Source organism: Penicillium angulare (assembly GCF_028827245.1).
Source record: "Penicillium angulare strain IBT 27051 chromosome Unknown utg000005l_segment0_segment0, whole genome shotgun sequence".
Classification (NCBI taxonomy): domain Eukaryota; kingdom Fungi; phylum Ascomycota; class Eurotiomycetes; order Eurotiales; family Aspergillaceae; genus Penicillium; species Penicillium angulare.
In genome coordinates this window covers 1,468,477-1,481,004 of record NW_026623164.1, presented here as the reverse complement: position 1 = coordinate 1,481,004, position 12,528 = coordinate 1,468,477, and the positions used below count along the sequence as shown (strand labels likewise).

At 46.7% G+C, this 12,528-nt stretch overlaps 5 protein-coding genes across 5 annotated transcripts; 3 read left to right on the top strand and 2 right to left on the bottom strand.

The window, feature by feature from the left end:
* Positions 1-99: 99 nt before the first annotated feature.
* N7478_007943 (sugar porter family MFS transporter) lies at positions 100-1,731 on the bottom strand (the record flags this gene model as incomplete). Its single annotated transcript, XM_056924157.1, has 2 exons — positions 100-1,544; positions 1,647-1,731. 2 exons carry the CDS (start codon positions 1,729-1,731, stop codon positions 100-102), a joined length of 1,530 nt encoding a protein of 509 aa, XP_056776883.1.
* Positions 1,732-2,606: 875 nt separating this feature from the next.
* On the bottom strand, positions 2,607-4,271 carry N7478_007942 (carboxylesterase/lipase family protein; the record flags this gene model as incomplete). Its single annotated transcript, XM_056924156.1, has 1 exon — positions 2,607-4,271. The coding sequence occupies one exon, from the start codon at positions 4,269-4,271 to the stop codon at positions 2,607-2,609; it is 1,665 nt and encodes a 554-aa protein (XP_056776882.1).
* A 1,388-nt stretch (positions 4,272-5,659) lies between these two features.
* On the top strand, positions 5,660-6,985 carry N7478_007941 (nitronate monooxygenase; the record flags this gene model as incomplete). The annotated part of the gene is made up of 5 exons (XM_056924155.1): positions 5,660-5,717; positions 5,843-6,379; positions 6,459-6,487; positions 6,543-6,805; positions 6,877-6,985. 5 exons carry the CDS (start codon positions 5,660-5,662, stop codon positions 6,983-6,985), a joined length of 996 nt encoding a protein of 331 aa, XP_056776881.1.
* A 793-nt stretch (positions 6,986-7,778) lies between these two features.
* On the top strand, positions 7,779-9,140 carry N7478_007940 (RNA-DNA hybrid ribonuclease; the record flags this gene model as incomplete). The annotated part of the gene is made up of 3 exons (XM_056924154.1): positions 7,779-7,986; positions 8,071-8,638; positions 8,714-9,140. 3 exons carry the CDS (start codon positions 7,779-7,781, stop codon positions 9,138-9,140), a joined length of 1,203 nt encoding a protein of 400 aa, XP_056776880.1.
* Positions 9,141-9,693: 553 nt separating this feature from the next.
* N7478_007939 (putative Na/H antiporter) lies at positions 9,694-11,583 on the top strand (the record flags this gene model as incomplete). Its single annotated transcript, XM_056924153.1, has 5 exons — positions 9,694-9,811; positions 9,889-10,562; positions 10,619-10,701; positions 10,757-11,165; positions 11,221-11,583. 5 exons carry the CDS (start codon positions 9,694-9,696, stop codon positions 11,581-11,583), a joined length of 1,647 nt encoding a protein of 548 aa, XP_056776879.1.
* Between the last annotated feature and the right edge of the window lie 945 nt (positions 11,584-12,528).

Sequence of the window (12,528 nt, the reverse complement as noted above, 5' to 3'; positions counted from 1 at the left end):
TCGCGTTATAATGTCGTGATTCTATTCAAGCGAAATAAATATTTGGAGCATGCCATCTCATAAGATAGTCACCTATACAACTACCGCTGGTAACTCAATCTATAACTCCTCCATGTGCTTAACGGAACATTTGGCATCCATCGTGTTCACAACAAATCCCTTTCCACCTTCACCAGCTATCTCGGCTTCGAAGAGGACCTGCTCTCGTGCAGCTTTGAAAGTCATACCCTTACCTCCTTCAAATTGAATCTCAAACACTCGATCGATCTGTTCAAGAGACAAACGTGCAGTTTCGACATAAAAGAGCCAAATAAATGGAAGGAAGGCAATGTTGAAGATACCAAACATTAAATAGAAGCTCCAACCAAGATTATCCATGCCAATCGGTGTCACCATAACGACCACGTATACGAATAGCCAGTTTGTCGTGGTAGATATCGACGTTCCAACATTGCGCATCGACTGAGAATTGATCTCCGCAGGGTAAAGCCAAGGGATATGAAGATAGCTTATACCAAAGAAGAAGTTATAGACAAATATGAACACCACGCTCAGGATGGAAGTCGAATGTGTTCCAAGCCGAATACCAACAGCTATCAATATGAAGGCAATTCCTTGTCCAGCAGCGCCTATAAGCAGCAACGGACGTCGGCCAACTGAATCAATCGCTAGCATGGAAGTAGTTGCCCATAAAGTTAACGCATGGGAGTAAACTGCCGAGATAATCAGTGCCATCCGATCAGTGAAGCCGAGGGATCGAGTGAGCACAACGGGTAGATAATTTGCAATGATATTAACACCACAAGCTTGCTGCATCAGAGCAAGCCCAGCGCCTAGACAGATACGTCGCAAAGTTTGTGAGCGATCATTCTTCAAGAGATCACGAAAAGAGGCAGTTTCAGCCTCTTGCTCATGATGAACGGTGTTCACGAGAACCTGCAATGATTCCGTAATTTCCGGATCAGAGGGATCTTTATTGGCCAGACGAGCAAGAATATCTTGCGCTTCATCTAGGCGGCCCCTAAGCACCAACCAACGAGGTGATTCTGGCATAATCAAAGTCAAGAGCAATGTCACAATAGAGCAGAAAGATTGAAAGCCCAGAGGAAATCTCCACGAGACAGAGTTGTGAGGAAGGTAGGTAAAGCCATAATTCATCCAACTTGTGACGGCAATACCAAAGATGTTAAGTACCAGTTCCATGATAACTAGTCTTCCTCGATTATGTTGTTTCGAAGTTTCAACCTGCCACATGGGAATAGCAGTGGTGTTCAGACCAGTTCCGAATCCTCCAACGATGCGACCGACAATCATATGAGCAAGCGTACTTGCAGAAGCTTGCAATGCGCCGCCAATTGTCAGAAAAATACATCCCAGAACGATCGCGCGACGACGTCCGATTCGGTCGCCAATGAATCGTGAGCAGAGAGCGCCGAAGACCGCGCCAAGGTAATAAGTGGACGTGATTTGGGCTTGGATTGTGGAATTCGGATTGTTGAACGTAGCAAGGAAGTCTTCATTGTTGAGGATACCACCAAATACACCTATTCATTTTCGAAAGAAGGTTAGCTCGAACTGAAATATCATCCATGCATCATCGCAGTGTCACTGCGATCAACCCCAAGGAGGCTATGAAGCTGGCATACCTTGGTCATAACCGAAGAGGAAGAAACCTGCACCACAAGCAACTGTGATCCCCCAAGTAACGCTCTTTCCACGCAGCAGCACCATTTTGGGCTGAAATACTGACTTGCGAATTTTGAGACTGATGAAGAAAATATAGGGAAAATACAGTAATTGACAGGGACCAGACGTCTGCATTTATAGCAGAGATGTGGACATTTTAAATTGGGTGGGAAATCATTAACTTCGTGAAATCCCTAGGCTATACGCTTTTCCACCCACGAGTCATGGGATTGTTGAGAGTTGGGGGAAGTGGGGGTTGATCAAAGGAATTTTTGTTTTCCCTACAATGTGGTCCCCATCCAGTAATGATTCTGTGAGGGGAAAGGCTGGGGGTGATTCAATGGCGTCCCATGAGTACGATTTGTACATTGGTGAAGGTAAGTAATTGACCATGGATTTTGTTTGGATTTCTTAGATTCATGGTTACAAAAAGGAGGAAAGACTCCATAGATGAACACATGTGAATCTGGGGATTAAGGAGGGTCTGGGGTTTGTGTTCGGGGAAGACCTGGGGTAGATGCGGGGGCGTCTTATTCCCGATGTTATCCCGGTGAACTTTAGCGTCGAAGGATTCACTCGCATCCATGGTATTGGAATCGGGGAAGAAGGCTTATCCCTGCATATCTGTAAGCAAAGTCCAGAGGCTATATTGTCAGCATCTTTGTGGATTCCATGTGCATCTTTCTGAAATTGTAGCTCGACAAATATTGGAATATTGAGGTTTGTCCATTGTGCTTATATGAAGTTCTACATGTACATAAAAGGGCACTCCCGAATTCAGTGTAGAGGGGGCCGTGAAAGAATTGTAAAGTAATGTGATGCAAAGAAGTGAATAAATAAATGAAAGACAAATAATTGTCGAAAGTCATGATGCGGATGCTTCAAGGCTTAAAGCAGAAATGCGAAAGCTCGTCAAAAGCTTACCACTGCTGGAGGGTGGCCTCCCAACGCTTGATGAACTCAATACGAGCCTCGGTCTTGGAGAGAGGGCCAGAGCCCCAAGAGTTGCCAAGCCACATGACATCCTTGTCTGTAGTGGTGGTAGGCCAGTGGGTCAGGCCGTCGCCGTTGGGGTTTCCGGTTTTGATGAAGTTGGCCCAGTAGTTTGACATCTTCTCTTGAATCTTGTAGTCAAGAGGAGTCCAGGTCACGTTTGAGTAATCGGTGTACGGAATGTTGTTGAACACGTACCAAAGCTCACTACCATGGTAAGCACCAGCTGAAGCATCCTCGGCGGGGGTATGGGTCCAGTAGTATGTGTAGACATCGCTCTTGGCACCGCCAGCAGTCCAATCAACACCCCAGCGCCAGGTTCCAACGCGGCTAAGGTCCTGGAACAGTGCGTTGCTGTTATCGTTGGCCTCAGTCTCGTTGTTGCCGGGATAAAGAGAGAAGAATTCTTTGGCAAAAGTGCCAAACATCTCGGTGTATAGCTTCTTGTAGGTAGCAACAGTGAAGTCGGAGTCAGTAGCGGCACCTGACTCATCCTTGTTGTTTCCAGTTAGGATAGGAACATCGGCATGAGCATTGAGATCGAGAGCCTGGCCATAGTTGTGTGTAAGGACGTATCCGTCGATGTTTGGACGCCATAGAGGAGGCTCCATGAAGGAGCTGGTCAGGTTTTCAAACTGGGTGCCTTCAAAGATAGTGTCACTCAGAGAGCCGTAGCTAATAAGGAGCTCAGTTGACAGCTTGCGCATCTCAGCTACAGATGTCGAGTTGAGCTCCTTTTGGAATGAGACTCCCTGGGATTCGGCGGCAGCCTTGGTGCGGTAGCTGGTAGCGTCACTACCAGTGATAGGGTCGTGAGGGCCACGGGCTCCCGACTCGGAGATAACACCGTTGATAAGGTCCTTAGAGAGTGGGGAGTACATCATATCAAGCGAGCTGGAAGATCCAGCCGACTGGCCACCAACAGTCACCTGGTCGGGGTTTCCACCGAACTTAGCGATGTTCTCCTGCACCCATTGGAGGGCGAACTGCTGGTCCAAAAGTCCGTAGTTTCCAGAGCTGTTGTGTCCAGACTCGGCAGAGAGTTCAGGGTGAGCGAGGAATCCAAAGGCACCGAGACGGTAGTTCAAAGTAACCACAATGATATCCTTGCTGGCCAAACCAGATCCATCGTATGTGGCAACATCACCGGATCCAGCTTCAAAACGTCCCCCGAAAATCCAGACATAGACAGGCAGCTTCTTGGAGGTCAGATCACTGGTATCGTTGTAGGTGGGGGTCCAGATGTTGAGGAACAGGCAGTCCTCACTGGAGACATTAGATGCAGTGTTGAAGATTCCAGCGGACGACTGAGTCGACTGGGCGCACTGAGGCCCCCATGTATCGGCCTTCTTCACACCAGACCAAGCCTTGCGTGCCTTCGGCTTCTTCCAGCGGTTTTCACCAGCAGTACTGGCAGCAAAAGGAATTCCCTTGTAGACGGTAATATCATTACGGTAATCAGAAACGATTCCTTGGACAGAGCCCTTGTTGGTCTTGATAACAGGGTACTGGGAGGTAGATCTTGGGACTGGCTCAGCAGCAACCAGAGCTGACCCAATGGCCAGACTGGCAAGGAGTGAATTTAATAACATGACGGGCCAAGGATTTAAAGAAAGACTGGAGTGGAAACTATCAGATGTGAGATCTGCATGACTGCTTATATAGTTTTCAGTCCCTCTGAATAGAGACTTGGCAGGGAAGATAGTGCAGCGAAACGATACATGGCCAGTTACAATTGTGGATTCTTCCACGCAGACGCGTACGTTATGATCAACGTCACGGACCGAAGCCCGTGTTTGATCATACTAGGTGGAGTAGAATTAAGAAGCTTCCGCATGCAAAGTGCGGACGAGAGAACCCTTGCAGAATCTTGCTACAACCGAAGGTGGATCTCGGAGATAGTTAAAGTCGCCTTCGAGTTCCTAATTAGGAATGTAACCTGAAAATCATTGAGGTGCCGAGTTCAAAAGGCTGGAACCACGCGGATGCTGTGGATGTATTAGTTGCCGGGCCAAGCAGATATGTACCAAGGCGTTTTAACGAGCCAAACATGGAAATGATCCGTGACGAAATGCTAAAAATTGGTGCTAAAATTGGCGCCGTCGTTCTCCACATCCGGTGGTGCTTATTGAATATGGTGGATGGGACTATTTGAACAACAACTTAATATGATTTTAATCAATAGATTTACTCCTGGCTAATCAATTTAAGACTGCAAGTTTTGTATTAATAACTGGTCGAGTATTTTTTTAAGATGATGAGTGACCACTGGCAGTGCTGAATACTAGCCCAAGAGCATAAGCATACTTGGAAGCACAGCACAATTGAAGGAAAGAGGTCTTCATGTACAAATTATGGCATGCATAAAACAAAGCAAAAAAATTGTCAAAGTGGGCCAAATTAGAACAATATTATATTATAACTTAGACCTATATCAATAGCAAGGCCTGCGGTCAAGGCAAGGTGCAGGGACTACGAAAGGATCAATTGGAAACACCATAGGCAAACAGGGAGATTGATGACCGATCTAGAGATTTTTACCGGGGTTCCACAATGTCAAATGTGAGTAGTAAATTCATCCTGATGTCAAGTCATGAAGACTATGTTTGGTATCTACCGTTGGCGGGTGCCAGTTGTTCGTTCTCCAAAATGCTCAAAGGAGATAGCGGAGAGAAGGTAGACCTTAATCAAGGTAGGATTTCAAAGTCGAGATCTTTTTCAGTCTTGAGATCAATTTTCGTGGAATTATGAAAGGCGCCGGAAATTTCTGGTGCAAATAAATATTGATTTCTCATCATTAATTATGTCAGATTCATGATGTTGCCCCTCTTTTACACGCTGCACAACCTTCAATCCTTGGAAGTTGCCAAAATAACACAGCAAACAATTCCTGGAATTCATTTACTCGATGGCGTACTCTGAACAGCTTCTTCAGAGATGGTTTCAACATACCCAATCTCCCTTCATCGCCAATGCGCCGATGTTCGGATTCGCGGAATATTCCCTAGCTGCAGCTGTAACAAAAGCCGGAGGCCTCGGTTAGTCTATATCCTCTAGAGCTGATTTATATGAGCATTACGTACCCGTGCCTCCATTGCCTGTGCAATTTCTGGATATGTCCATATGCCCCAGTGTCTCCACTCTTCTAATTGTTCCAAAATAGGCTTCATCGGTGGTGGGTTTGATTTTACCACAGAGTCAGCACAACTCACGAGCCTGAATAATCAACTTGAAAAAGCACGTTCAGAACTGGGAGATATCCCTTCCACAGGCAATCTCCCTATTGGTGTCGGTTTTATTACCTTTCAGCCTGCAGGTTTTATTGAAAACGCTATTCCGATCCTGAGGAAGCACCGAGTTGTGGCCGTCTGGTTATCTTTTCCGGAATCTGACGAAGACCATCTTCCTATTATAGACGCTATTCGTCAAGCTCGGACGCAATCCAATTGGGATGTCCGAATCTTTGTGCAAGTGGGGACCGTCCAGGCAGCCAGAAATGCCACGCAGCAGAGCGCGGACGTCATTGTCGTGCAAGGCTCCGATGCGGGAGGGCATCAGTGGGCACAGGGAGCCAGTTTACTGTCACTTTTACCCGAGGTGCGAGACGCGATCGAGGATTCTGAGGCTGCATCGCGTACTGCAATCCTAGCAGCTGGTGGGATTGTCGATGGCAGGGGCTGTGTTGCGGCGCTTGGGCTTGGTAAGTTCACAGATCTATTGTGATACCATTAAATGGGATAGGTATATGGCATAGCCAACTGACTGATTAATGATTGCAGGCGCAGACGGTGTAGTCATGGGAACTAGAGTAAGATGACCTTCCCATTCCCCTAAATTCGGCAGAGTGCTTACAATTTTTTCAGTTCATTGTAACTGCTGAATGTCCAGCTCCATCTCATTTTAAAGAGACAATTCTGTCCAGTAATGATGGGGGTGTCTCGACGGTCAAGTCCACTCAGCATGATGTTTTCCAATCAACCGATGTCTTCCCTAGACAATATGATGGAAGAGCCATCATAGGTATCAGCTACAAAGAGGCTGAATCTGGTCTTAGCCAAGAGGAAATCATCAAGCGCTACAAAAACGCGACTGAGCAAAAAGAAGACTACCGACGGACAGTATGGGCGTAAGTCTCCACCTGAATGCTCGACTTGAAACTGGTATACTGGTGAAGTGCCTTCTAATGAATATCTTTAGTGGCGCCAGCGTTGGTGTCATTAACGAATTGCTAACTGTTTCCGATCTCATCAAAAATGTCCAGAAGGAGGTTAAGTCCACGCTGGACAGGGTCGCCCGGAGAATCTAGGAGGTCTAGTATATCCATCTTTATCAGCTTTGGATGAGACTTTACAAACCGGCTCGACACAAGCATAGGATTTTTGATCAACTTTGGGGCTCAATTCTTCTTCCAAGAAAGACTCAGGCCAATGCTAAAATCTTTGATTATGAGAATTGGCTTGTGCGTGTACAGCCTTTGGACTCTTCGATCCAAACTATATATGACTGGAGTGTACCAGAGTGAAAAATAAATAAAAATTACCGAACAGATGAATGGCTAGACTTTTTTTTTTTTGAAAGTACGAACTGTTATTTGCCAAGACTCGATTCACGTTGTTTGATGTTGAAAGTTGAAAGTTGTAAGTTGAAGTTGAATTCCCCGATCATCTCTATCACGGTTTGCTCCCCAATCAGGCAAGGTCCCCTCCCTTCCACCCTGTCAACCCCCCCCCCCCCCCCCTCTCTCTCTTCACTTACGGCTTCTCTTCCTCTTTAATTTCTTAGATCCCCCCCCCCCCCCCAACTTACTCTTGCTGAATCTTACTTAAACTATTTTCCTCTTCTTCCTCGCAGCTATTTCCCCGTGTATCTTCGGGGAGTCCATTATTCCCCGTTATATCTCGTCCTTGGCTCGGAGCTTGCGGTCGTGGTCGCTTTGGAGCTCTCAACCGCGTTTCGCTCCGCAGTGCTGGATACCATTTTCGGGTTTAGACCACGCCTCAAATCCGGCCAATAAACTCGCTAAACACTTTATTGCCATTGATCCTTCTTCCGATACTTTGCGATTACCTCCTCCGACAGCTTTATATCCACCCGACTCTATGAAGGGAGCTACTCCTTCTCCAAGCCCGGCTCCCGCGCTGAAAGCTTCACCCGGCCCGAAGTCAACACCTTCTCCTGCCGCAGGGAGCAAACGCAAAAGAGTGGCCGCCTCCAAATATTATGCGGTAAAAGTGGGATTCAAGCCGGGTATCTACTACGGGTGGCCCGAATGCTTAGCTCAAATCACAGGCTACAAGGGAGCTATTTGTGAGTAATTGGAATCCCAGGGAATCTGCAGGCCAATTTCCCGCCCTTGATTTTACCTGAAGCTAATCGACGTATGCTCTGCAGTCCAATCATTTTTAAGCCATGAAGACGCTACTGCTTTTTTAAACGGGACCAAACTTCCATCCGGCCACGCTGCGGATGGCACCGAGAGATATTATGGGATACAAAGAGGTCGCGTTCCCGGGGTGTACACCGACTGGTCAAAAGCACAGGAGCAAATTCGAGGGTTTACACGCCCACGATATCGTAAATTTTCAACACGCGAAGAGGCGGAGGAATTTGTGAGAGAGGGACAAACACAACCCCCAGTCGGATTTGAAGACGCAAAGAAACCCACAGGCCCCCATGGCATAATGAGTGAAAGTCTCAAAGATGAAGAAGGTGCTGAGTATGCTCCCGGAGAGGGTCCTCTACCACAAGGCACAGAGGATCAATTCGATCCAAATGTGCTGCTCGACCCTGCCACAGGGAAGGTGGTCTATAAAACAGCACCTCAAAAGGCCGCCACCAAAACACAGGTGGTGGGGATACCAGGGATGCTCCGGATATACACAGACGGGAGTTCCTTGCGAAACGGGACCCCATTGGCATCAGCTGGGGTTGGCGTTTATTTTGGGCCTGGGGATCCAAGGTTTGTTCCCTCGATTTTTCCTTCCCATTGGGAAATACCAACGTTTCTGACATTTAAATTTTGATGTCCTAGCAGGAATGTATCGGAACCATTGAAGGGTAGCCGTCAAACCAATCAGCGAGCAGAATTGACAGCAATCCTGCGAGCTATTGATATTGCCCCTCGACATCGAGATGTTACCATATTCACTGACAGCAGATACTCGATTGACTGCGTCACCGTTTGGTTTAAAAATTGGCGCCGTAACAATTGGATGACAAAAGACAAGAAGCCCGTGGAGAACCGAGACCTGGTTGAGTCCATTTTGGTGAAAATTGAGGAACGAGCAGAGCTCAAGGTTCAGACCATATTCCAATGGATCAAGGGACATGCCCAGGATCCTGGGAACGAGGCGGCCGATCGATTGGCTGTCAATGGAGCTCACCAGGGTGTGAAGCAGAAGGCTGAGGCGTTGGAAGCTACCCAAGACGTACCCGATGAGACGTTTGAAGATGATTTCTGAAAATTCCATTGCATAGTTTCATTGTCCTTTATCTAACGATCATCATGAGAAAATACCAGTGTCATTTTGCGAGTAATAGTTGGTATAACTTGTATGTACTTGGTAGTGTAGTTCATAGTTTGCCAAGTCCCGCTTTTTTCACGTTGTTCCTTCCCCCACACAACTCTGCGAACAGCAAATCTTCTCTTCTTCCATCATCCCACCCCCGTCTTCCAAAGGAATCATCGACCTCTTAATCACCGTGGCCTTAACCTGGAACCGGTTCTCTATTTCACACATGATCGCCTTGTGCTTCATCCAACTCATTCAAACTATGATTCGATAACATTTGCTCCTTGTTCTACTACCCGTTGACGGTGACCGAAAGTCGTTGACTTTAACTCTGCTACATTGTCTTCGTCGATTTCGATTGAACGTTACTCCAACTTTGATTCTCTTCTCGTAAACTAGATTGAACCCCTAAGATTACCCATCTTTCGTTCTCGATCTACAAATCTCGGACACTGGTTCTCCGTATCGGCTGCCCGATCGTGAAGATTGCATCATCGGCAACATGCCAGCCCTCTCACTGATCAACTTCAATATCGTCTGTGCCACTCTTGGAGGATTTGTATCACTTTTTGGCCTTGTGTCTTATCTATGCAAGGAGAAGTTTTATCTCTCCGAAGCATGTGAGTGACTCCCCTTGCCGCCAGTATCATACAGTAATTATAATAAGCTTGCGGCGAATGACTGACGCATTGCATAGTAATCTCTTTGCTAGCGGGTGTTGTCTTTTCTCCCCATGCAGCCAATTTCATCAGACCGGGGGATTACGCTTTGCACTCCGAAGCGAACCTCGAAGCTATTACCTTGAACTTCACCCGCCTAGTATTGGGCGTGCAACTAGTTCTAGCAGGTGTTCAGCTCCCAAAGCGCTATCTCCAGATCGAATGGCGGAGCTTGTCTCTACTTCTCGGCCCCGGGATGGTCGCGATGTGGATTTGTAGCAGTTTGATTATTTGGGCCATGGTCCCGAACTTCAAGTTCCTTCATGCCCTCATTATTGCATCTTGTGTTACGCCGACTGATCCCGTCCTTTCGAATTCGATTGTGAAGGGGAAGTTTGCCGATAAACATGTTCCGCGTCCACTGCAGCGGATAATTGTGGCGGAATCCGGTGCTAATGATGGTCTGGGTTATCCGTTTCTGTTCTTTGGTATCTATATCCTTAAGTATACTGGTATGGGAGGTCAAGGATACAGTGGTGGCGCTGGCAAGGCTATGGGTCTATGGTTCTATGAGACTTGGGTATATACTATTCTTTTGAGCATTGTATACGGAACAGTAGTCGGTTGGCTATCGAGAAAGTTGCTGCATTGGGCCGAAGAGAAGCATTATGTTGACAGGGAGAGCTTCTTGGTGTTTGCGATTGCCCTTGCGGTAAGTTTCCAGCTGAAGATTCAAAACAGCGATGCTTATTCTAATGATAAACACAGCTCTTCATCCTTGGTACTTGTGGACTCGTTGGCACCGATGACCTTCTCGCATGCTTTATTGCCGGGAATGTATTCACGCAAGAGTAAGATACTATTCTATTTCGAAGAAATAAATATAATGACTGACCTTTTCAAAAGCGATTGGTTCCGCCTTGAGACTATAGATGACTCTCTTCAGCCAACCATCGATATGCTTCTCAACTTGTCCATGTTCATGTGGTTTGGTGCGGTCTGCCCATGGAGATCATTCTTGGATAATGATATTATTCCCATCTATCGACTCATTTTCTTGGGTATCCTCATTCTACTGGTCCGTCGGATGCCAATAATCTTTGCTCTGCATAAATATATCCACCAGATCGATCATCTTTCACATGCAGCCTTTGTGGGATTCTTTGGCCCTATTGGAGTTGGTGCTGTCTTCTATCTATCGATCGCTCGAGAGTTTCTTCTGGAGATCAAAGTCGATGGTAATGTGCGAGAGGATGCACAACAAGTAGCAGATGCTGCCTGGGTCGTGGTGTGGTTTTTGGTTATCTGTAGTATTGTGAGTATTCCCCCGTCCCATCAGAGTCCGAAAGATTTCTGACAGTATACTCTAGGTCGTACATGGATTGTCTGTCCCCGTTGGCAAAGCCGGCTACAATCTTCCTCGGACTCTCTCCACTGTCATAACTACAAGTACTTTGGAAAGCGAGCCTATGCCTATCACAAACACCCGTCATACTCATAGCACTGCAACTCCAGTTGAGAACGATGCCTCAAGCTTCCGCTCGCGTAGGCGCCGACACAACTCATCGCCGACCCCGCCGTTGTTCCGTCTTGGTCGGTCGGTGATCTCTTCGCCATCGCCTTCTTTCCACCAGACGCAAACTGGTGTTGGGCAGACTGATGAACCCGAGCGGCCTGTAAACTTGGTTCTTCACGAATCTGTGAACAGTTTGGGTGAAAGGTATGATGATTGATCTTATTTTAACTTGGTTTTTGTGGTGACAACGTAGTTGGACTGTTTGTTAACTCAGTATATAGCCCACCTTAAAGCATTCAAGCCAGGTGGCTTGAGTCAAATGATCCACCAATCACCAACTTGAACTTGATCCTTATGAATCCCACTCTCGGTTGATAAAATCGAATTCTGCTTGAGTTTTTTACACTTTGATTCTTCTCTCCCTGTCTATTCTGCTTCATTCGCCAACTATTTGTCTCTCGTTTATATAAATTTGTCACTATTGTCAAATAAGCAAGCGCATCAGCCTTGCTTCACCCGAGTATGTTATTATTTGCTCTTATTTATTCTCATATATGTTCCACGGCTATAAATAGCGAATGAAATTTTAATTTGCATCGGACTGAGGACCCAACTAGACTCCGTATGGGACTCTTACGATCGTCCTGAAACGTGGAGAAAAGGCGTAGGGACGGGCTGGCATCAGGGAAAACAAATTGATTGGTTCAATACCGATCTAAACAATACGCACAGCGTGAATCTCAGCCTTGCTAGGAAAATCTAATGCATTCGATTGGCTCAATGGCAATCGCGAACAGACCGGCCCCCACGACCACGTCTCCGCCTCCGCCCCCAATGGACCCCGGGCTATCCTTTAGATAAAAATAGCAGCATACCCACATGGTTCAAGTCGATTATACTAGTTTGGGCAGTTTGTTTGGCCAAACGAGTGCTAGTTTTGTGGATTTTCCTAGAGTCTAATCTACCTCGAGTAAGACTGAGGATGATGAGGATTTGCACCCACTAAACTTTCAACTCGAGGTCCGAGTTCGGGCCATCGGGCCATCATCAAACATATTTACACCGTAATGTAGAGCTCACAGGAGGCTTAAAATGAGAGCCAATAGAATCCTGTTCATGTAGATGATCGATCCTGCGTAGTTATTCCAAGCCCCAGGATCAA